Source organism: Colossoma macropomum, unplaced genomic scaffold, assembly GCF_904425465.1.
Source record: "Colossoma macropomum unplaced genomic scaffold, Colossoma_macropomum, whole genome shotgun sequence".
Taxonomy (NCBI): domain Eukaryota; kingdom Metazoa; phylum Chordata; class Actinopteri; order Characiformes; family Serrasalmidae; genus Colossoma; species Colossoma macropomum.
The window spans coordinates 20,708,804-20,733,088 of NW_023494795.1; the positions used below are offsets into that span (position 1 = coordinate 20,708,804).

Below are 24,285 nucleotides of genomic sequence, written 5' to 3' on the forward strand. Positions count from 1 at the left end.
TCTGAGTTTTTAGCAACTGTGATCATCCATGACTTCCTGTTTTACTTAGAAAAGAAATAGAAGGTCAGGTTTCTAGGCCAAACATAATTAGTCATCCATTGACTAGGAAAGTCAGGAAGTACCTGTAAAAGTAAGTCAAATGGTGTTGACCTTTATAAATCAGGCCATGGCTATAAAAAACACATTCACACCTGTAATACCCATCTCTGCAAATAGGGAAATAAGTGGCAATGATGTTTCAAAAAACGGGAGCTGAGATGAATCTGCCTGGAAAAAGTGAGTAGCCCCTCACACCCAGTGAAGATCACAGTTGTTAGCTAGTTGGCTGCATAACGTCCAAAAGTAGAATTAGACAGAAACTTCATGTCAACAAACTACACAGAGGGCTTGGCAGAAGCATCTGTTATTTTTGCAACCACAAACATGAGCAGTTAGTGATCACTAAATATCAGTGGGACATGATGAGAACTGGGTTTTACAGTCAAATGATACAGAAACAGCACTTTTTGGCAATAAACACCAAAGATGGAGATTCAAAGCCATTCAGAAAAGAAGCTAATCTTCAGAGTGAAGTATGGTGATGGATGTTATGATGTTATGAGGCTGTTTTTTTCCCCAAGGTCCTGGAAGTTTGATAGGATACTTGGCATCATAGATAACTCTTATCTTTAACTGTGCATCTTTGTTTCCCTTCCTTGTACCTTAGCTCCTCCTTCTTGAGGATTCAAGGAAGAGATGCAAAAATAAGAAGTCGGAGGAACCAACCTCGAACATATTTACCGATGTCTTTGCTCACTCTATCATTTTCTAAAATTATGTAAGTTCTATTCATACATACATACATCATCTAAACCGCTTATCCTTCTGGGTCGCAGTGGGGTGCTGGAGCCTATCCCAGCTGTCATTGGGCGGAAGGCAGGATACACCCTGGACAGGTCGCCAGTCCATCGCAGGGCAGACAGACAGACATATACATTCACACACTCACACCTAGGGGCAATTTTAGCATGTCCAATTGGCCTGACTGCATGTTTTTGGACTGTGGGAGGAAACCGGAGTACCCGGAGGAAACCCACGCAGACACGGGGAGAACATGCAAACTCCACACAGAAACGACCCTGGTCGCCCGGCCGGGAATCGAACCCAGGTGTGAGGCGACAGCGCAACCCACTGCGCCACCGTGCCGCCTTACACAATTACAGTCATACCATACAAGACGGACCACTGACTTTTTGCACAGCTGTCAATGGGCTTAACGTGTCTGACAACTAAAACACTTCAACAGTGTGCAGCAGTGCGTGCAATTTATGTATTTTTTTTTGTAAAAAAAACCTGAAAGTAGCATTACTGGGTCAGGGAAAAAAACACACTAAAATATAATGTGCATGTGCTGCTGCAAGTCAACCTGTCAAGCCTGAAATAATAACTTAAAAGCCAGAGGTGTCGGGTGGATTTTGTGGGAGGTTCTAAACCAAGTCATACATCTTTATGAATTAATGTCATGCACATACACACACAAGCTTAAAAAGAAGGTCCAGCTTGATTTTTCAGTCTTAAATGCAAAATTAACATTATTCTGATGAAGATATGATGACAGTAGTAGATAATTCATTTACATCATCGGAGGACACGTCCTTCACCGAGTTTTGACTAAGTTCTCTTTTAATACCCTTTCAAATCGCTCGCAATCATCAACATCATTTGCTTGGAAAAGAGGCCCTAAGCACAATAATAATAATAAGCGCAATAAAAATCCATCCACTAGTCTATTAGTCTACGTGTAGAACATTAGTATGTGGTTTTGGATACACACACTTCCACCAGAGAAGTCTTGAAAGCATGTATGGTGTAGATTTAATTAACATCACTGAAAACATCTTTGCATGTGCACGTGTAACTAAATTTTACTGTATTATGAACTGACTTTTCACATTTGCATGTTTTATTGGAATTCTACAAGTTATTGACTATAAGCATCCTTTTGTAATATGATTCCACAAACTGTAGTAAATATGGAGTGATGACAAAGGGTGGCGGTATAGATTTAGTACCACAGGACTAAGTCATGGCAACAAAAAGACTTCCAGGTAGAATGCACTATCCTTGCTCTGGAGGTCTCCTCCCTCCTTGCTCCACGATTCCTCCAAGTGCATTTAAGGAACTGATGTCATTAAAGAAGTCTGATTTCGATCTGTTTCAGGGTCACAGGCCGGAGGGCACAGGAACAAGGAATCCAGGAGGCATCAATTAGAGATCTATCCATTGGCTACACATATTTTGTGTGTGTGTGTGTGTGCGTGTATATATATATATATATATATATATATATATATATACACACACACACATACATAGCGTCCCCCACAGATGGTGAAGTGATGGAAAAATGTGACCAACCATGTGTAAATCAGTACAATTTTTATATATATAAAATACACATGCTTGGTCACATTTTTCCATCACTTCACCATCTGTGGGGGCGCTGTATCACCAGGTCCATTGTTGATTCATTTTAAATAATTTCACATATGAAATGTTGAGGTGATCCAAAATTGGATTGTATTTATATACCAATCTTCTGAGCTGAAATATTATCTTCATCCTCAGTCTGTCCACTGCACAGTCAATTACAGTTACATGCTGAAGTTTGGGTGCACCAGACATATTACATTTTGCTGAAAAAAAGTTGAAGTATATACATATCCTCTGCACATTTTAATACACAACTCCTGTTTATTCGCTGAATTTAATGTTTGGGAAATAAAAATAAAACATGAATTGTGGCCTGTACAAAAGTTATGGCACATTTCATATGTTTTATTTTTTTCCAATATGTTAAACTCAGGAAATAAATGGAAATTGTGGACTAAAATGCACATAAATTTGCAGATAAATACCATATTTAAGTCTGTCCCCATTTAGAGGATGTGTTATTCTCACATCAAAAATTAACAAGATGTAATTTGAGTGGAGGTGCTCAAACTTTTGCATACAACTGTATCTAGTAGCGGGACCTCCAAAGCGAAGGCCAAGGGCATCATAATACCATTTATTTAGCAGAAAATGTGTTGATAACATTTTATTTTACCTCAGTTGTTCACAGCAAAGGGACGCTTATGTTTTCCACATATTAAATTTACTGAAAATGCATTTGGGCACCTTAAAAAAAATAAAACATTAAACAGATACATCTTAAGACTAGTGCTTCAGCATTGAATTTTCAGTAAGGTCCAATCTCACAAACTAAAAAACAAAGCAAAACCAAAAAGCGAACGAACAGGAGACAGTACTTAATTTGGAATTATTTAAGGGAGAGGTTGAATCCTACTACAATATACTGTGCTGAAATCCTGAACATCATTTGTATTTTTCATTTCCACACATACTAAGATGGAAGACTACAGGAGAACATTTGTATTCATCGTACATGAAATATAGGATGTCTTAAAACTACAGTTTTGATAAATGCAAAAGCTTTTAGACAGGAAAATACACCTCATTAAATACAAATCAGTTAAAAAAAACAGAAATAAGAAACAGAAATAGGTACATAGAAGAATGCAGCTGCCCATATATTATGCAATGTAATAAACCTAACCTTTGCACACAAATGTTTTAAAGACAACTATAAAAGAACAGCAACAACAACAATAAGAAATTGCATATTGCCAAGTTACAAGCCAGGACATTTGTACAGATGTATTAAATCCCAAAGAGAAGGCTTTTGGCTTTGAAAAGAAAAAGAATGGTGTTCTAACAAGCAACGATACCACTATGACACTAACTGTGCCAAAAAAGGCTCATCAGCTCTGAACTGCTCTGCTCTGTTTTAACTGATTAAGCCATGCTTTGCTGTAAGGTTATGGTGGCTCTTAAGCACAAAGTAACAAAGGTGGTTGCAGAACCACACATTCACAAAAAACCTTGAATGGTTTTTAATGTTATGAGACACTAATGTGCCAAAGAATTTTTGAAGCTAATGGGCTTTGGAGAAAAAACTGTTAATGCTCTTTTAACCTCTCAGGAGTAAACTGGCTAAAGAGTAGCTAAATCCAAGCATCAGAGAAGATATAAGAAGCAACGTTCACCTGCCTAAAGGAAACGTTGACAAAGCATCAGAAAACACAAAACATGGGCACATTCACAGCAGCTGCTCATGCCACCTTTTGATAAACAAAATGGTCCTCTTACTGTTCTGTACAATAGACTGTTGAATGATTAGAATGCATTCACCTTTCCTTAGCCTTACATTACACTAACAATGAGAGACATTTCGTTATGGACATTGAAAGCAACGTTAAATACCATTCTTGAAGGCAAAAGAATGCTGCTACTTTTAAGTGGAAGAATTGACAGTCTATAACTCTTGAAAAATGATGCCTGGAATATATAATATAAAAAACTCAAAAGAAAGTCACACAAACTAGTGGTTAACATGTAGCTGCCACAAAAAAAGCTTGACTACCACTTCTGACAATTATTCTTGCTCACAACAAAGAATAGCATTTACAAAATCAAACGAACCTTTAAGGCCATGATGACTGTAGTTAGGCCTCAGTAGGTCCTAATGATCCCTTGTGTCATGACAGATAACCAAACCACTGGATACGGTTTATATAAACAAACAAACAAACAAAAATAATTCACTGTGATTTATGACCCGGTCCAGTGCATTCCAACCTCTATGAATCTGAAGAAGAATGAGGTGTCTCTGAATGCATTTCAGAATTTGCGCACAACCTAATCATGCATCTAACATGATAAACCCATCTACACAGAGATCCTTAAAGGCAGCGACTTCTGCCAAGAATGACATAAATTCATCCCTTCTAAATGTAAGGGGGAAAAGCAGACCTGCATTAATGAATACATGCCAACACCTGCTCCCTGCACTGTGATTCACAAAGACTACCTTGGATATTTTTGATTATCAAGAAAGGCACCAAATGTGCTGGTCATCAAAGGCCCACGCTTTTGGCATGGATGGTATCAGACTTTTTTCACTGGGTATTTATGCTGAGGACAACCAAATAATATTATTAATATTATTAATAATATTATGTTAAGAACATTTAATTATAAATTTCCTACCAACTGCATTTGACAGAAATAGAACAAATCTTACATATGTGTAGGTGATGTCAAAATATACTTGTCATTCAGTACATTTTTCACCAGATTTTCAACTGCTCTGTAAACAGGTCACAGGTAAACTGGACAATATGATAGCTTTGGAGAAGGATATTGCTTTTGTTTTTTTTGTTTTTTAAAAAAGCTTTCATTCAAACAATTGTTACGCTTAATGAAGACATGTTCCTCTCAAGTCGTATAAAGTGAAAGCAAGAAAGGCAAAGTTGAAGACAGTATAGGCTAAATGTCTTATAAATGAGACTTTAAGCCTGTAAGTTCAATATTTCCTCATTTAGTTTGTGTAAACAAGAATACAGAAGAAATGTGCATGATGCTACGGCTTCTGAAAAACAGATTCAGAAAGCTACAGTGACAGCAGTGACTGATTTATTTAAATAAATATAACAACCGAGTTACGATCTAAAAATCATTAAATATATTACATGCTTTAATCAAAATTGGGCAGAAGGTTTTGAGTCACACATTTTCACTATACTTTTACTCAGGTCACCCAAGACACATTTATGGGCAGCAAAACAGACACAGCCTGTTCCAACCTTTCCAAACCCTGTGGTGACTGGGGACACACAAGCTACACTAAATAGTTTTGTGGTATTACTTGAGAAACAAAGCATACAAGGCCTTCTAAGCATGTGCTAAAGCCACATTAGAATATTACATTTATGTGATGGGTAAATGAAACTATGTGAAAAATTAATGGCATTACAACAATGATTTGCAAAAACTAAGAAGACTACACCGGCAACTCTGTATGGAATTTAACAATGTGAAGGCAGCGCTCCCCCACCCTGGTCCTGAAGGCCCATTGCCCCATACATTTTAATGTTTTCCCTGCTTTAAAACCACCCACTTCAACTCAGTAAGGGGTTGTTAATGAAGTGATTAGTTAGGATCTGGTGTGCTGTGAGCATGTGACCTCCAAGAGCAGGATTAGGAACTACTGGTCCAGTGGTCTCCAATCTTATCCGCAATGGGCCAAAATGGCTTCAGGTTTTCATTCCAAACAAGCTGGAGAATAAGACTGGCACCCCTGTTCTAGTTTAAGGCAAGAATTTTAGAAAGAAGAAATATAGTAATTCAGTTTGGCAACTATCTGCAGCTACAAGGTTTCATCCTTGTTAGCCTTTCAGTTCCAGTGAAAATTCAGAGAATTCAAAACATGCCTTACATATTGAAGCACAGTCCAAAAAACAATAATGAAAATTTATTTGGTCAAACTGGTCCTGAAATTTGTGACCTCTTTGGCTCGGCTGGCTTAAACCACAGCAAATCCCACAATGCGATTACCCTCGTAAGACCTAACTTGTGTTTTTCTACTTGAAGTTGAAAGGTACAAATTGGGCTGGTAATAATAATGATATAATACTTAAATTAAATAATAATGCACCAATTAAAATGATAATATTAAAGCTGCCTCAGAGGATAATTGTAGATGGTTTATGATCTGAATTTGTGCCAAGTCTGATGCCTCCAAACGTCTGTTGAGAATGAGCAAATTCGGCGTGGGTAATAACACCATATGCTAGTTCCACTGGTTCTTTTTTCAGCATTGAGCTGGTTTTATTAAAAAACTAATTGCTATACCGCAATATAGGCACAACTGCTAATTTTTGTAAAAAAAAAAGTGGCTTGTGCTAAGATGAGATCCACTTCCACTTTAAAAAAAAAAGAAATAAATCTTACATTTAAATCATCCTATTACATGACTCCCCTGAGGGAACCTCCTTTGTTTGCTTAGGTGTGACATCTTTTTAATCTATCTAATTAAAGTGTTAGCAAGATTAGATGTTTTAAAACTGCTATTCTGCCGCTGGTATGCTACATTCATCTCACTGCTAATATTATGTTAGCTTGTGAGTACAGCTATATTATTGAGGCAAAAAAGAAGCCCTTATGAATGCTTTGTGAACTCAGTACAGTTAGGATGTGTAGAAATTACTTTCAGAAAACTCTTATCTTCCCAGACCCAGATATATCCAATAATATTACTGCTAATTCCAACTATTGTGCATCCAATAAGGCTACTGCTAATTCCAAATACTGTGATTCTGTCTGACTGTATTTGATTGAGTGAACCAAAATCGTTCTCTCCTTTCTTCATTATTTTTGTCTTATTAGCAAGAGTAAATATTGCTCACAGTAAAAATGATTATATCCTCCTCCATTTCTTCAGTATTACAGGTGTTGGCAGGTATCAAACGTTGAATATATTAAATTTACTGTAACTCTGAAAAACAAAGATCAAAAGCAAGTAAGAAAGGCAATGTGAATATCAGCTTTAAGAATCTGAGTCTGTGTTTTAAGTGTCTTTCAACTGATCACTGTGCGTCTCTGATTCACCGTTTACAGTCTTCTCTTTCTCACTCTCCTCTTGCATACTTAGCTGTAGTTTGCTCCAGATACGAAAGTCTCCCGTCTGTAGTGCTTCCATGAAAAGGTTTGTATGTTGGCGAAGCTGATCCAGCTCAGCTTGGGTCCTTCGATTCTGTCGAATCAACTCTTTTGTGCGCAGCGTAATGTCCAGCAATCCTGATTTGCTGAGAATGTTGTAGGTGTTGCAGAAACGCTTCCTCTTGATGCTGTTGTCAGAGTCACTGCTTTGGCAGGTGCCATCCTCGGAGCCTCCTTGTGACTGGTTCTGTAATGCCTTGGTATGCATGTCTGTGAGTGCCGAGGTAAGCTCCAGCCTTCCACTAGCTGGCCTTTCAACACCAGGGGAACTACCAGTGATGGAATCAGTAAGTGCTGCATGGGGCTGAGGCGATGCTGAAAGATGCCTGGATGGTGGAAGGTGGTTTGGTGTTGATGAACCAGAAGAGGTACTGCTTTGTAAACCTTGCTGCTTGTCTTCATGAGGCTGATCCTGGCTGCTGGAAGATGAGCTGCAACTCTTCACTGAAGCAGTAGTGCTGGAGCTGCTGCTACTGCTAGTGCAGTTACTTCGTGGACTATCCCCAGGATGAGGAGCAATTTTGGGATAGGATTTCAAAATGGGGAGGTACTTCTTGTGCTTACGACGTTTAGTAGGAGGTCCTTTTGGCAACGTAGAAGCTCTCTGGGAGACCACTGGTTGGAGGAAGACTACTTGAGGTTGCTGAACAACCTCAACTGCTGGACTGAAACCCCAAGGCTTCAAAGAGGTAGGGTTATCACCAGGCTGCCCAAAAAAAAAAAAAATTAGATTCAAGTTTGGTGGATAATCAGTTAGATAGATAAATGATTAAGCTGTTCAAACACAGATTGCTTAGAAGTAGAGCAATGTAGAATGTGGTGCTAATGGGAGATTATCTTCTGATGGACATTAAAACACTCCCTCAATAAACTTCTGAGCCGCTGTAGGCCCGCACTTTGCCGCCTGGTGACATACTGCATTTTCTCTTGTTATCAGTACTGCACAGGACAATACTGCAATAACATTATACTGTGTAACCATAAACTCCTCCCAAATAAAATCATTACATGTGCTTAATTTGCGTACATGTGTAATTTGCTTCTAATATGGTCTGCTAGCATTGCAAACAAGTAACGATCTGGCAGAAATTACATGTGAGAATATGTTTATTAGCAATCTGCCATAGGGACACATGATAAACGTTCCCTTTATGAACAAAATTGGCTGAAAAGAAATTGCTACAAAAATAAAACAGAAAGAGGTTGCTTTTTTAAATGATCCATGTTTTTTATCCTTAATACAGTGATACCTGCAAATGAAGTATTATTGATTAAGGCACACTGTACCTTACAAATAACCAAAGGGAATTTTGTTTTACCTGTTTGAGAAGAACATTGTTCATGATGATCATAGGTGACAGACTTTGGAAAGATCCCCCCATAACAGCCAGCTGAGATGGCTGGGACCTAGAACCTCCCACTCCTGGTATTAATGTTCGAGCTGCATCTTCTGTGTCCGCCTGGTCAACTGTACTCAGATGCTCAGAACTAGCATCTAAAAAATAGAAAAAGAAGGGGGAAAAAAAAAGGTCTAAAAAAAGTAGGAAAACGACTCATGCTTTGATACGCAAAATATTTCCTAATACTGACCTGAGAAACCAGAATCCCTTTCAGAGTCTGGTTTTGACTTCTCCAGTCTCTTGATTTTTGACTTGCCCACAGTCCTCATGTCACCATCATCTTTCATCTTCAAGCTCATCCTGACTCCGCCCTTTGGCCCCGTCACACCACTCTCACCTGCCATAATGCAATGAAAGAAATACAGTAACTTTTAACTACCTTCAAAGCTTTCCAAGAATAGAAAAATACTTTTCCTGACTTGTCAAGTTTCTCAAAATGCATCATCTGGACAGCAAGAAAACAGACTGGCTGAATAATTTCAAAGATATACACAGCTTGGGAAATTATGCAGTCAATAACTATGGCAAACCAAGGGATTCAGTGTTTTGATGTGAAATTATTTCATTTAAAGAAACTTACCACCATCAAACCACTCTGAATGACTTTTTTATCTTAACTATTTTGACAGATAGACATCACATGGTGAAAATGAACTAACACCCTATTACATTATGAGAGCTTTTTCTGTGCTGTTATGTAAAACACATAAATTCTGTAATTATTGATAATTTTAAAGAAATTTAAGAATGCACTGGTATCTTCATATTATTCCTACATTAGTGGCACATTGGTATTTGCCAGAGACTGCTGGCTGGGTGTGTACTGAGCACCTGAGCACCTTAACCATAAACCAGTGTCTCAGCATTTATCATGTTGAAATACTAAACTTATCTCCTAACATTTCCCAGACTGAGCACAGTGTAAGGATTGTGTACAACTGATAAGTGGTTAGAAAACAATATGTCAAAGAACAAATACTCATGTTATGTAATACATTTTGTACGGGACTCGACTGGTGCAGAATCTACTACGGTAGTAAAACTTTCCTACATGAAACCACTGTAAAACAGCTCACTCTTAGTAATGAATGTCAAAGTACTTTATTATGAGATTTCTCTAATCAGGATTATGTTTATATGTTAGGATAAGGACTAATTGTAATTGGTGAAAATACGGCCACTACAGCATACAAATGCAAACTGTTAAAATAACCCAACTCATTACGGGCTGGATAAACGCAAAGGTAAATAAACCGCACGATACTTCGGTGGGGGGTTGAAATGCCACGAACAGATTAACTGTTTTTTACTAGATGAACTGGAGCATCTCGTCGAGGTTCTTGGTCATTTTAAGACTGAACTATCCGAACATACATTGAGGAGAAAGTAAAAATGAGGTTTATTAATTATGCATACGTCTCTCACTTTGCTCCCATTTTGCTAGCTTTAGCTTGGGTGGGATTTGGCAACTAGCTAGCTAGGTTAGCTACTCTTTCTGTCCGCGCAAGACTGAACACTTTAGATTTAGACTCAGTAGCTATATTTGCGCCATAGGGTGGTTAACCTTGTCGTTGGCCCATACAGCCAGGTTATCTAGCTAACCTATTGTGGTAGTCAGCTGGAAATGTAACGTCAACGACCTTGTTAACGTAGGTTGGCTAGCAAGCTAGCTAGCGAGCTTGCTAGCATTGGTCACATTCGGCTGGATTAAGCAGCGAACGTAAGCTTCGCTGTCTGGTCTGCTGTTTAGACGAAACAAAACTCTTCCAATAACGAAGAAGTGATGTCAGTAGAAAAACTCGAAGGTAGCTGCTCCTCATGCCTACCTTGTTTTTGTGTGTCTCCGTCAGTCAGTCTATCGCTCGTTGCTCACGTAAACCTCGTCGAGAAAATACACGATACTGTACACGAGACCGGAGCGTAACGTAGTGTTGGTACACCCCTGTCACACAGCCCCGCACATGCCGAGGGGAGTCATTATAATTCAGGAGCCCCCGTCCCCGCCTTTAGTTTGACACCAACAATGTGAATTAAGTCATAATAATATTCATCACGTGTTTCTCGTTTACAGACATAATGTATAGACGAATCTAGCCTGAGCTTTTTGGCGTCTTTGTTTTAAGGCGATCCTTTTTTGGAAGAAATGGGCGGGGCAGTCTTGGTGACGGCTCTAGGGGAAAGAGAATATACGTCACTCTCTGTGATTGGCTGTTCCCACCCACAAAAATCGTCCTGCTTTCCTATTGGCCAGAGCCAGAGACGTGAAGCTAAAAAACGTGACAGCGCCACGACTGTGTGGCAGTCCAAGAACATTGTGTTCAACCGCGTAGTGGCGTCGTTTAGCGACGGCCTGAAGAAAGTGAGATGTGGAACAGTTAGTACAAGACTGTATTACATAACAGTTCCGAGGCATGGCCTTAATTTAACCTTTGAGTAAAGGCAGGGCCACTGGCTAGCCTACACCTACTCCCCTTTGTACGTCAGACTTTTCAGTAGGGATGAAACTGAGCCTCTTCATGAAGATGTTTCATTTTTATATTCATTTTAACACAAACATGCCATCAGAATGAGGCTGAAGACATTATATTTATTGCAATAATACTTATGTAACGCTACGTACACCACAGCTGGATTCAGACATCATTCCAATGATGCAGCTGAAAATACTGCACAGGGCCCACAGGGTGATAATGATAACTAATAAACACCAGGCGTGTGGACAACAAAGGGGCAAATGAAAGTCTGAGCATCATCACAGTATTCACTTTTATGATCTCTCAGCTTGTGATGAAGTTATTTGTCTTTTTCACTCCCACAGCATTTCCCAGTACAACAAAAGGATTAACCAGGTAACAAAACAGATAGGATTACAGGGATCTGAGTTTTCATTCTACCCCTCCCAGAGAATGTGTTCATTGCCAGGGGAGGGCAGGGCATCATCCCAGACACAGATGAGGTCCTTATAATAATTTATGTCCCAAATGCATCTGCTTCTTGTCCATTTTTCGGGAGGCCAGAGTTCATGTCCTTGGTTGTTTGTGTTCAGGATGGAAAAAGAGAGAGACTGGAATCCTCCCATTAGCTGAGATGATTAGTACACCTGCATAAAACAAAATCACAGATTAAGCAAATTTTTGGTTATTGCAGTAATCTATGTTGAAATAATTTTCATTAAACATTTTAATTTATGTATTGGTCAAATATACACAATTCATGAAATCAAGGCTATTAATAGGGAGTTTGTCCCTCCTTACTGGTGTACTGATGTTGGATTAGTTGTGGATCACAAACACCAGTCCAACTCATCCCAAAGATATTAGGTGGAGCTCCATCACTCCAGAGAATGCAGTCCCACTGCTCCACAGCGCAATGCTGGGGGGCTTTATATCCCTCTAGCTGACGCTTAGCATTGAGCATGGTGACCTCATGTGCAGCTTGTCCAGAGTTCACATTCTACTAGAAAAGTTTCTGTGTAGATTACAAAAAGCTGTGTGTGCAACTAAACACCTCTATCAGCAAAGGGTGCTTAAATCTTAGGGAACCAAGAACAGAGTTGGACCCATTTATCATAATGGAATAAAGTGAGAATAATGCTAAAAAGTGTTGAAAACTGGTTGATGTTAGCAACATTCACTGTAATTGTCTCACATTGGTTCATGTACATCTTTGCCAAAAGGAGACAGACATGTTTTTGACATTAGCATGCTGTGCAATCACAAGTGATGCTATGATGCAGTTTAGAGTGTGGGCTGTTGGGATATGTAGTTTTAGAGATGTAAACAAAGTAGGCATAAATAGAGTGATTTAAGAGGCCCATATCATACATTTTTCTCGTACTGTATTGTTTTTCCTGGTTTTATATACTAAAGCAGTCATAATTAATCTCTACATGACTGTTTTTCAACCTTATTCTTTGGAATTAAATAAGCTAATTTTGTTACTGTGCCTTTAAGACGAGGGTCTTGAAGGTTAAAGTCGAATTAACTAATCAGAACTGGTGTCTGAGTAGAGTTTTAAAGGGATTTTGACTTTCCAATAGATCTACTGCAAAATATTGTTATAGATAAGGTGCTTGAGGTGAATCACTGTTCATGCCATTAAGACAATGTAGACTACCCCTTCAGTTACCTGCTATCATGGTTTAAGCTTTTGTCTGGTGTGATGCTGTTACATCAAAACTAATTTTAATTGTTTCTTAATTAGTATGCTGTTACATTTTCAGAAGATTGTGTTATATTTAAGATTCTTAACCAAAGTACCAAGTCAGAACTGTTCACAGTGGTGGTAATAGGAACCAGATGTCTTAATGCCTCTAAAAGCACATTTACAGAAAATTATTACATTAAATTGTGATAAATTTGTTGCCTGATTCCTGAGATATTGTTTTACAATAGTTTTGCAATAATCTTTTGACTTAAAATGTACAAAACTTATGCAGGGCAGAGAGATAGTTATGCGTAGGATGCTGAAAGGCAAAACAGTACCCAAAGAAAATGTATATTCGGTTCCAAGAAAGAAGTTAATCTTAAGCCCCATTCAGTCACCATGATAACATTTGGACAAACCTGCTCCGCGCCAGGCTAATGATGAGGCTTAGCGTAGCCTGATCAATTCTGTTGGACAAGCCAAGGACATCATAAACTCACTGGGTTAAAACAATGCACTTGAACAACGTTCCACCTTAATACTGTCCGATACACTACATTTTATTATGAATATATTGTGGGGCCTAATAAGATTTGCCCTTAGGGATATATTTACTTGTTTAAAAAATAGCCTACTATTAAAAAGCCAATTATAAACTAGCATGGCTCAATACACTAATATGGAGAAGATTAAAAATGTCTTTAACTGCATAAGTGTGATTTAAATCAGAGGTTTTTTTTTCCAGGTAAAGATATTACAGAACCCCAAAATATAAGTCACTATTGCCTGTGTAAATGTAACTGTAATGGTTACTCTTATATGTATATTTTCTGGCCTACTGTGAAGCGCAGTGTTTTTCTGCATACACCCTGTTCAGAACCTGCACTTACTCACTTACAGTCCAGATTTAACCACCTGCAGCATTTCTTAATCACCCAACAAAGAGGCCGTGACACAGCCTGTGCATTTTACAAAATGTGGATGCTAATACTGTCAGCTGAACAGTGGAACTATCTTTTAATAAAGCAGTTAAAGATCACATGAGTGCTGGAGCTGTGAGGCACATTGATTCACTCCCTAAAATTAACATGCAATGATTTTTAAAACAAGTATGTTTTTATTAACAAGAGGAAAATACTTTTTATTGGTGTTGTTGTTCAGCCTGTGACAGGAACAAAGCCTCGATGTTCTATAAAATGAGCATATCAAAATGATTCTAATTTACACTTACATCCTTCTCAGGTTTTCTTAATTTCCAGCTCCAGCTTTCTAATTTTCAGTTACAATTTAATTTCTTTTTAGCAGATAGTCATGTGAACATCTGCTTCTTTTTGCTGGTCCTGGATGCTGCTGAATTCTCAGAGGATAATTAGCACTACTGAACATTAGAGGGTCTCTGGGGAACATCACAGTCATCACAATGTCACAATCACAATTACAGCATTTACAAACTCCGAGTATGTCGAGGAGAATCAGGATAGTCAAGACATTTCCCATAATTGGATTTTTTCCCTGGGGAGAATAATGTCTGAAGATTTCTGCATGATGAAATGATGGGGCACTGAATCAGGTCTATCACAGTATCCCCCACCCCACCAGAGACAGTAACAGCCTTCATTTTGGTTAGATGTAAAATCTAATGTAATTTTCATTTGGGTTCCATACATATCGATTGATATTGTGTACAAAATTATTATCTAGATTTACACTCTGATATGGTTCACCTTCACCTGCTGCCATGTGTGTTTTACAAATGCTGTTTCCAACTTCATCATTTAAATGGGACAATGAATAAAAATGAGTTTAATAATGAATATCACCACCTGAATTATAAATTATCAATCATTTCTCCAGTGCATATAATTCTGTACATTTGTAATCTATTATACAATAAACTTCAAGTGTTATGTTCAATTGTTAAGTATTATTTTTATTAAGTATTATTCCCTTCCCGTAAACAAACTAAACTTCTTTAAACATTTTAAATAATATTTTTGTTTTTTTTTCAGTGCTGTTTTAAGAGGGAAACAAAATTCAGTGGTTAAGATGTAAACAAAATCATTCGGAGTGGTTTGGTGTGAAAAATGCCCCGTTGCAGAGAAACTTACAGAGTCAGAATTATTTACAGTGCTGGTGATAGGAGCCACAACGTCTGAAGAGTTCAATGCCTCTAAAACAGGGGTGCTCAATCCTGGTCTGGACATCTACCACCCTGAAATGTTCAGATCCCACACACCTAGCTCATATAGTCAGATATCCCTGAAGGCTTTGATTACCTGAATCTAGAGTGATTAGGGTTGGAGCTAAACTCCGCAAACTGGATCTACAAGGATTGGGCACCACTGCTCCAAAAACTCCCTCACAGTAAGTTATTACAAACAATGGTTAGATATAGGCTGTCTGATATCCGAGACATTGCTTTACAATAGTTTTGTGATAAAGTTTTGGCCTAAAACATCTTGTTAATCCATTTATTTTAATCCATTCATGGTGTAGATGTACATACATTGTGTTAGAAGCCAAAATGGTCCACAAAGAAAACCTATTTTTAACATCACCCCATCATTTTAACATCATCAGCGATACAAACAAAAACTCAGAAGGCACGTGTAGGTTCACGTGTAGGTTTTGGACAGTAAATACAACGGCTATATTTATGATATAGCCCACACATGGCCTGGTTACCATCACTGTAAAGAAATGTGAATTGGTAACTTTCTATATAACGAGACATTTCACACCAAACCACTCTGAATGACTTTGTTTACATCGCAACAACGGAATTATGCACATTTTTTTAAAAATCGGTGGAATTGCCCTTTAAGTTGCTATATCGCTGTATCTCCACTCGACTGTCCGAACTGCTTAAGTATCGCGGGCACGCGGGTGAGCCTCGATTACTGAATTGCGATTTGAATTAGCGCGAACAGGTGGCAGCTGGATTGTGTTAGTGGAGCCCACTGAGCCTGGAGTGAACTGGGAGGCTAAAGTAAGCTAATTCAGAATAGCGTGGCTTTTATAAACTCGCGTCGTGGATTAGCCACCATGTCGCACCAACCACTCTAACTGACTTTATATCGCGAGGACTAGAATTTCCTTTTCAACTAACTCGTGTCTTTAACGGCCAGCAGAGGGCAGTTCAGAGCTTACCTGCTACAATTTGCTGTTCTCTTCTTTCCCCGTTTTCCTTTTCTTCTCCTGTGTGGGCTACTAAACCTCTGGCTGCAAAGGCAGAAATAGTCATAGTTATTCCACCAACCTGGTTTAGTTGGATTAGATATCAGGAATAGATGATGAAAACAAACAAACAAACAAACAAAAACTCACCTCGGATTTCTAATATGTTTCCTTTTGGGTCTAAAATAAGAAAGAGCATGACATCAGTGACAAAATTCACAACAGTAAATCTCAATAAAACACAGCTGCTTCTCTCAAAGAGCTGCTTGGTTTCCATACCTGCACTCACAGGAGTGGTGCTCTAAAAATGAAAGCTGCACATACTGCCTGGTCCTCTGTGCTGGGCTTATCTTCACCAGCTAAAACGAAAGCAGGGAAGAGCAGAATGAACCTGTATTGGATGTAGTGGATACAGTAGTCAAATTTCCCAGTTAATTTTCGACTTTTTAGCTGTAATAAAGTCCTTGGGTAAAATTTGTTGGGGGTTGTCATATACAGTGACAAAGAACCATCCAATGAGTCTAATGATTTATATTAATGGTCATAAACTGATGAATATTACCCAGGTCTAGTTAAGATATTGTTGCTGTCCAGAGAAAAATATGTATATCTATTGTCTTGGATTTTTACTTTTCTGTATCATTTGCGCATGGCAGCTGTCTTTTACACTGTGTTAAAATTATGATTGGACCAATAGACTTTTAAATTGCTTAGAATACAACATCTTTAACTTAAATTACAGTACATTAAGAACATTTTTGCCTTCTCCTGTAAAGTTACTATTTTGTAGATACTTGGTTTTCCCGGGGACTATATATACATATATACAGTACTGTATATAGCACCATAGTACCTCACTCATAGATACTACACATCATATTGTTTATGAGATAACTTAAGTGGGTTTGAATTCGTCAGAGAGCAATATGTCTCTGAACAGCACAGTGTTTGTACTTTTACATTTTTTTAGGTATTCTAATAGATGTGAAACAAGCTCTACCTGCATTGTGATATTGCGTGTGAGAGTAGGAAAGCACTCTAGTTTCTCATCGTTACAGCAGCCAGAGCAGCGCTGTAGAGACACACAGCCAGGACTGAATATGTGCTCCACACCACCTGGGTATTCCTGCTCTACCGCCACCATCTTCTCCAGAGAGCGACACAGGCTTCGACTCCACACCTCCTGAAACAGCATCACTACAATAACAGTAACAATATTTTTCAGCTGTAGTTTACTCCACTTTTATCACTGACCTGATATCAGTCATACAGTATATAATATCAAGTGCACAAGCAGAGGTTCTCAGAACCAGTCTTAGCGACGCATTAGCCTTAAACAGTTTTAAAGGGAATTATGCAGATTTTTCAAAATTTCTGTATAATTAAACTATTGAGATGTAAACAAAGTCAATCAGACTGGTTTGATGTGAAATGGTTCACTGTAGAACTTGCTACTATAATAAGCTACTAACTTAATATATATGTGTAACCCCTAACCTTCCAAATGTCTTTGGATCAGTTTTAGAGTCTATGTTTGTGTGTATGTGTGTGTTTGTCTTTGTGACTAGAATGAAATGTACCAGTTTTTAATTTTGCTATAACCAGTTTACCAGTTATAAATGTTATCCTGTGGTTGGAACAGAAACGTTTAAGGGCCCATACCCTACATGTTTCTAATGTTTGTGATTTTAGATACCCAAAACAGTCATAATTCATTTTTGCATGGCCATTTTCTAAAATGTCTGTATCCCTCAGAATTATACAGGCTGTTTCTGTTACAGTGCCTTAAAGACTGACGTATCTAAATGGGCTAAACTGCTGTGAGCTGAAAAGACAGGTATATTTTTGCTGCCTTTCCATTTTTTCTACATTATTTGAACACAGTAGCTGGCCTACGTATTGTGTGAAATGTTCCTTTAAAGTCATGGATAAATGTGTTTTTCTTTGGACAGCGACGATATGTAGTTATGTTATAACTGAAGGTTGAGGGGAGGAGCATGGCTGAAACCCCTCCTTCTTTTAATCCAACACCCTATAAATTCACATCCTCACCTTGCGTTCCTGTGACGAAGTGTTCGCAATCCCCACCGCCACCCCATCTCCTCCTAGTTCCTCAGCCTCGCATCAGTCCTGCTACAGCTATGAGGGGGGATCTGGCCTTCTAGCTACAGGCAGAAGGTGCCCAGAACTCAGTTCTCCCCCCTCCCTCAATCAATTCTCCCTCATACTACCACCACATGTTGAAGGCATGGTACGAACTCACAATATGTAAATATGTTGGTTTTTGTGACATCACAAAAACAATGAATTAAAAATGGGTTTAAGTTTCATATATGAGCTGTATGGAGTGGGGAACAAGCAGTACGTTTTAAAGCTTTTACAATGTTTACATACCACATCAAACACTTTTATTTTAATAAAAAGTGAGGAAATGTTAGTTAGCCCTTTAAAATATTGGTTCTGCTCAGAGTGAGCTGCAGTAGATGTGTTGGACCGGGGACTTTAAGCAGTGCAGGGTAGTTGGTCCCCAGAACATGTAAGAGCAAGAAGTTTACCTTTAGAGTGTGGTGTGCCAAGAGGAGTCGAGGCCTACAAAACAAACAAACAAAAAAGGCAATAGAAATGAGCTTCATGGACAATATCACAAACAAGATATGTTTATTTTCATGTGCATGCAGTTTGATTCGTGGAGGCGGGGTGTCTCTGTGGAAAGTATATGAGCACCGACATCCTCTGAGTGGGAGATAATAGAATGAATTTTGCAAAAGGGGGAGGGGAAGACCTCCTGAACAATGTCACATTGCTGATTGTCCTTGTGCACTGAACCGAGTCTGACTCAAGGGTTCCCAGTATTGGCCTGTGTATCCTGTGGATACACTTGGCTCGAATCCATTGTCAGGATGATTTGCGAACAAACATGTAGAAAGTGTAAACTAATTAGGGCAAGTGGGACCTCAAATTGCTATAAGTGAGGGGCATTAGGGGGTTGGAACTAATATTAGCTGGAGGACGTGAGAATCCCCAGCCACACTCTGAAAAGCAGATTGTACTGTGAGACAAAAGAAACAAAATAGGCCTACAGCATATTTACATGGCAACACATACAGGAGCTAGGATTTACACTGGTAAAACTGAGAAGCATATGTTCAACTCCATGACTGATCACTGACTTGTGGACTGCAGACCTGATAAGACCCAGATGATTGCACATAATGGGTCCAACTTGTTTACTGTACAGAAACTAATAGCCGTCAGACGCTCACAGAATGTAAATATCTCATATGGAGAATTTAACTGCAGGGTTTTTGGAAATGCTGTTGTATTGATTCCCATTCCAGACTGCAAAGAGAGCATTATATCCATTTACACCACAGCCACACCCAGCTTTTTGATAGTAACGTAGATAAAGATTAAACAGCACATTAACTCACCATATAAATTTAATCTCCCGTTAAGATATGATATAATAGTCTGGTGCTAGGTGATAAAAAGTGATGGTGACTCATAAATTAAGGGCAGTCTGTGCAAAAAGTGACAGGCTAAACACATTTAAATTAATTCGACTACTTGCTTACTTGTTTTATTTTAATAAAAATATTTAACTTAAAGTAAATTAGTTCTTACTGAAAGCTTCGAATAAGCAGGTTCTTCTGAATGCAGAAATGTGAAGTCTGTATGTTTAATCCTTAAACTCTGAACACTGATCACAAATTATGAATGAGATCTCATCACAATGTTCACTTTTATTTACCAGTACACTCTTTAAAAAGATGGTTCAGGGGTGCTTAAGCAAAGAAAATGTTTCTTTATAGAATCACGAATACTCAAAGACCCTTTGCATGATTTAAAGGTTCTTTGCATGGTGAAATGGATCCTCAGATTGATTGAAAATGGGCTATAAATTCTATATAGAACCTTTTGAAAAGGGTTCTTCTATTATTACAAACTTGACATTGTAACAATAGCAGAACCCCTTTGGGTGCTGTATAGAACCCTTTTGAAAAAGGATCTTTATAGAACCATATACACCACACCATCTCTGTCAATTGACATATTTTAGAATTTATTTGAGGAAAAAAAGACAAAACATAAACAAGTAAACAAATTTATAAATCGATATTGTATTTTACAATACAAAAAATAATTTCTATGAAGCTGCTTTTGAGAAAAGTCTACGGTAAAAAGTGCTTTACAAATAAAATGTATGATTTTACAATTTGTGTTGCTTAACGTTGTTTAACGGCCATAATCAAATAAATAACCGAATAAATAAATAATACATTAACAGATTAAATAACAGGCTAATCGAGCCAACCTAATGAAAATATAAATAAGTAAACAGATACATTAATAAATAATGATTTTAACTGTAGAGTACCTGAACATGCAAGTGCAGCACGAGCGTGGCGAGTATCTGTGCCAGACTGACGAAACTGTTCATGTCGAATCAAACATCAGCTCTCCAGAGGCTCAAAGCGAAAGAGGCGAAAGTGAGAGCATGCCGGGTCATTCCCAGACCGAATATGCTAAAGAGTATTTAACACCATCCCTCCGCGCTCTGAACCCCGTTAATCTGCCGAAATCCTCTCAGGAGGACTGTAAAAAAGCGGAATGTAACTCTCTGAAACTGAACTGATTTGAAGGCGCGCACGGCTAACTCACGTGTTAATCCACAAGTTAACGTCTCCTAATGTAAAACGCCCTGCAGACTGGAGCCGTCTGAGGAAACCCGGCCAAGCCCACATCCCTCACCCCCACAGGCCAGAGCGAGCCCACTGCAGGGTTAGAGAATTCACCCTTCAAAGAGTGACATGAAACGCTGAATTGGCAGTTTTTCCATCAGAGAGCAACAAGATGCATGTACGTTCAGAAGTTTTTAGACACCCGCTCATGCACCGTTTAGAGGGGTGTTCATAGGACGTTTGTCCCCCCTTTGCTGCAGTAACAGCCTGTTCTGGAAAGGCTTTACACTAGATGTTGGAACATTGCGCTGAGGATTTGATCGCATTTGGCCGCAAGATCATTAGTGAGGTCAGGTACAGATGTTGGATGATTAGAACTGGATCACAAAAACTCTTCTCCAACTCATCCCAAAGGTGTTCGGTGGTGCTCCATAACCTCAGAGAACTCAGTTATGCTGCTCGAAGTAATGCACCTTAAAGTAATTCATTTTTAATGCACCTTATTATATAATTCATTGTTATGCACCTTAAAGTAATTCATTTTTAATGGCCATCACATAGGGTACTGTCATTGGTTTCCTCCAGTGGCCTGCTTCTAGACTTTTCCTTGCAGTTCAGCATGTCAGCTGTCCATATGTTTGCTGGCTCAAAACAAAATCTATCTAAAAAAAGTTTATTTTGTTGTTAACTATGAGACTATTATAAACCTACACTTTAGCCAGTCTCATACATTTGAAATGCAAATTTTCACTTCACTTCAAAAAAAGTAGATTTGCAGTAGCCTTAATCATGAGGTCTGTGTATTCACCCCTTCCTCAGAATTACCCAGTGATGGATCACTTCCGAAAAGCACTCTGTTTCCATTTACCTCCTTAGATGGTATGTGAGGTTGATTGCCTGCCTCCCATATCTTTGCGCTGCTGCATTAATCATTGGCTCCTTTTGCCCCCTTGTTTCACTGAAAGGAAAATCTGATGCCACAGACACAAACAAACTCTCCTAGTGATTTTCAGAACTCTGTGGAATGAAGGAGTATTCCACACTGACATGTTTTAGGGGAGCTGCAAGGTGATAAGGAGGCCCTGCTTTTGTCGAGGAACATATACAGAATGCTTAGGAATGTAAACAACCAGGAGGAGACTGTGTGTACTCTTCAACTTAAAGTAAATGTAGCTCTCACTGAAAGCTATGAATAAGCAGGTTCGTCTAAAGGCAGAAACGTATAGCCTGTATGTTTAATCCTTAAACTCAACACTGATCATGAATTATAAATGAGATTACATCACAAGAGTCGCTTTTTTTTACTGATGCAATCTTAAAAAGATGTTCCTCAAGAGTGCTTTAGCAAAGAAAGTGGTTCTATGTAGAACGATGAACACTCAAAGAACTTTGCCTTATGAGGGGGTTTTTCAGATTGACAGAGAATGTGCTGTAAATGGTTCTGTATAGAACCTTTTTGAAATTGTAGCACCCAAAAGGGTTCTTCTATTATTACAAGCTTGACATTGTAACAATAGAAGAACCCTTTACAAAAAGATTCTATATAGAACCGTATACAGCATAATCTCAATCAATCTGAAGAACCATTTCACCCTGCAAAGGGGACTCTGAGTGTTCATGGTTCTATACAGAACCATTTTCTTTGCTAAAGAACACTCAAAAAACCATTTCTTTGTTAAAAGTGAATTCCACCAATTTTTCAGTCTCTGCATAGTGAAATAGTTAAGATAAAAACGAAGTCATTTACAGTGATTTACTTTGATGTGTCATTTTAGAGCAACTTACAGAGTCAGAATTGTTCACAGTAATGGTGATAGAAACCAGACATTTAAGGTGTTTAAAGCCTCTAAAACTATTACACTAAATGGCTACTAACACATTGCCTGATACCTGGAACATGATTTTATGATAGCTTTGAATATATTTAAAATACACATATATGGTGGAGAGAAACATACAGGGAGTTATTGGACAAAAACGTATCCTATTGAAACTTAGAAAACCTTTCTTTTTGGAATTTACCACTATTTTGTAATCATCAATTACATATAAACCTCAGAAGATACATATAGGTTCACCGGTCATTTTGGCTATCAAGTAAAATAGCTACATCTGTGTCACAGACATTGTGACCCCTGGGTTCTATTACTACCACTGTAAAGAAAAGCCAAGTCTGTAGTGATCTCCACAGTAAACCATTTCAGATCAAACCACTCTGTATGATTTTGTCAAGGACTGAATTATGCAGAAATAATTAAAAAAAAAAATGGTGGAATTCTCCTTTATATTAAAGGTCTTAGTAAGTTTGGTTCTTTTGTTACACAACAAAACAGCTGAAAACTGCTATTTACATTGTTTTCATGACGCCATATGGTTTTTCATCAAAGTAGGAGTTAGAACTGTCACACTGTTTTTTTGGCCATTGGTGAGTATACCTGTTAAGTGAAGCATTCTGAATGGCCAAACACATTGATGTACCGAGGGTAGAGCACTGGAGAAAGACAGTGTTGTGCTGACAGTGAGTCAGTTTGACAGGAAGGGGCCCAGCTTTGAATTCTCTTTGTGGGTTTTACCCAGTTTGTGTCTTCAACATTATGCAAGCAATCACAGCACTTGTGTGTCTGGATAAATGAATGTTTACAAACTCTACAAATGTACTCGGTGACCAGTCTTTTCCATGTTATTGAAATAGTCACTTTATGTGACAGTTTAGGTCAGGGGGTCCAGTCTTACCTGCAAAGGGCCTGTGTGGCCACGTTTTCATTCCTCCACACCGTCCCTTTGAGGATGAGCTTGGACACCCCTGATTTAGGTCACGCGAGTGAGAAGAAGTGGATTCTTAGTCCTAACCAATCAAATTAGGGATAAAATGGCAAATGCCTTGTTCTGTTGTTCTTTTTACTACAATAATTAAACTTTAAACCACTTTACTACAATAATTAAACTTTAAAGCACACTGCTTCTTGCACTCTAGTGTAGCCTATGAATCTCTTTATTTAAATGTAGGCTTACATTTCCCACCTTCAGTTCAAAACTCTAATCGAGTATGAAACATTTGCATGAATGAGCACAGCATGGTTTTTGGTGGTGGTTCTTGACCCTGCTTCTGGTTTTCCTTGGGTTGGAATGGGTGTGTTTGACCATAAAAACACTACAGTTTGCTAGAGATGGATTAATTATAGTTTTAGAATAAATTGCAATGCCAATTGTGGATCACAATTGTAAATTCTTTTTAATACAAGCATAGGTTTAATCTGGGTCTGGAAAACTGGCCCTAA

At 38.4% G+C, this 24,285-nt stretch overlaps 2 protein-coding genes across 3 annotated transcripts; both read right to left on the reverse strand.

The window, feature by feature from the left end:
* Positions 1-3,062: 3,062 nt before the first annotated feature.
* Positions 3,063-11,142, reverse strand: cipcb (CLOCK-interacting pacemaker b). Its single transcript, XM_036581803.1, has 4 exons — positions 10,829-11,142; positions 9,193-9,339; positions 8,922-9,097; positions 3,063-8,308 (listed from the first exon to the last, which is right to left on the reverse strand). The coding sequence occupies exons 2-4, from the start codon at positions 9,299-9,301 to the stop codon at positions 7,451-7,453; spliced, it is 1,143 nt and encodes a 380-aa protein (XP_036437696.1). The 5' UTR covers positions 9,302-9,339; positions 10,829-11,142; the 3' UTR covers positions 3,063-7,450.
* A 439-nt stretch (positions 11,143-11,581) lies between these two features.
* pgfa (placental growth factor a) lies at positions 11,582-21,036 on the reverse strand. 2 transcript variants are annotated; one of them, XM_036581807.1, is made up of 7 exons: positions 20,704-21,036; positions 18,881-18,914; positions 17,326-17,508; positions 16,605-16,684; positions 16,476-16,505; positions 16,299-16,370; positions 11,582-12,102 (listed from the first exon to the last, which is right to left on the reverse strand). In XM_036581807.1, exons 1-7 carry the CDS (start codon positions 20,709-20,711, stop codon positions 12,081-12,083), a joined length of 429 nt encoding a protein of 142 aa, XP_036437700.1. In that variant the 5' UTR covers positions 20,712-21,036; the 3' UTR covers positions 11,582-12,080. The 2 variants fall into 2 exon arrangements, with proteins under 2 accessions (XP_036437700.1, XP_036437699.1); XM_036581806.1 differs by having other exon boundaries at positions 17,326-17,522.
* Positions 21,037-24,285: the final 3,249 nt, after the last annotated feature.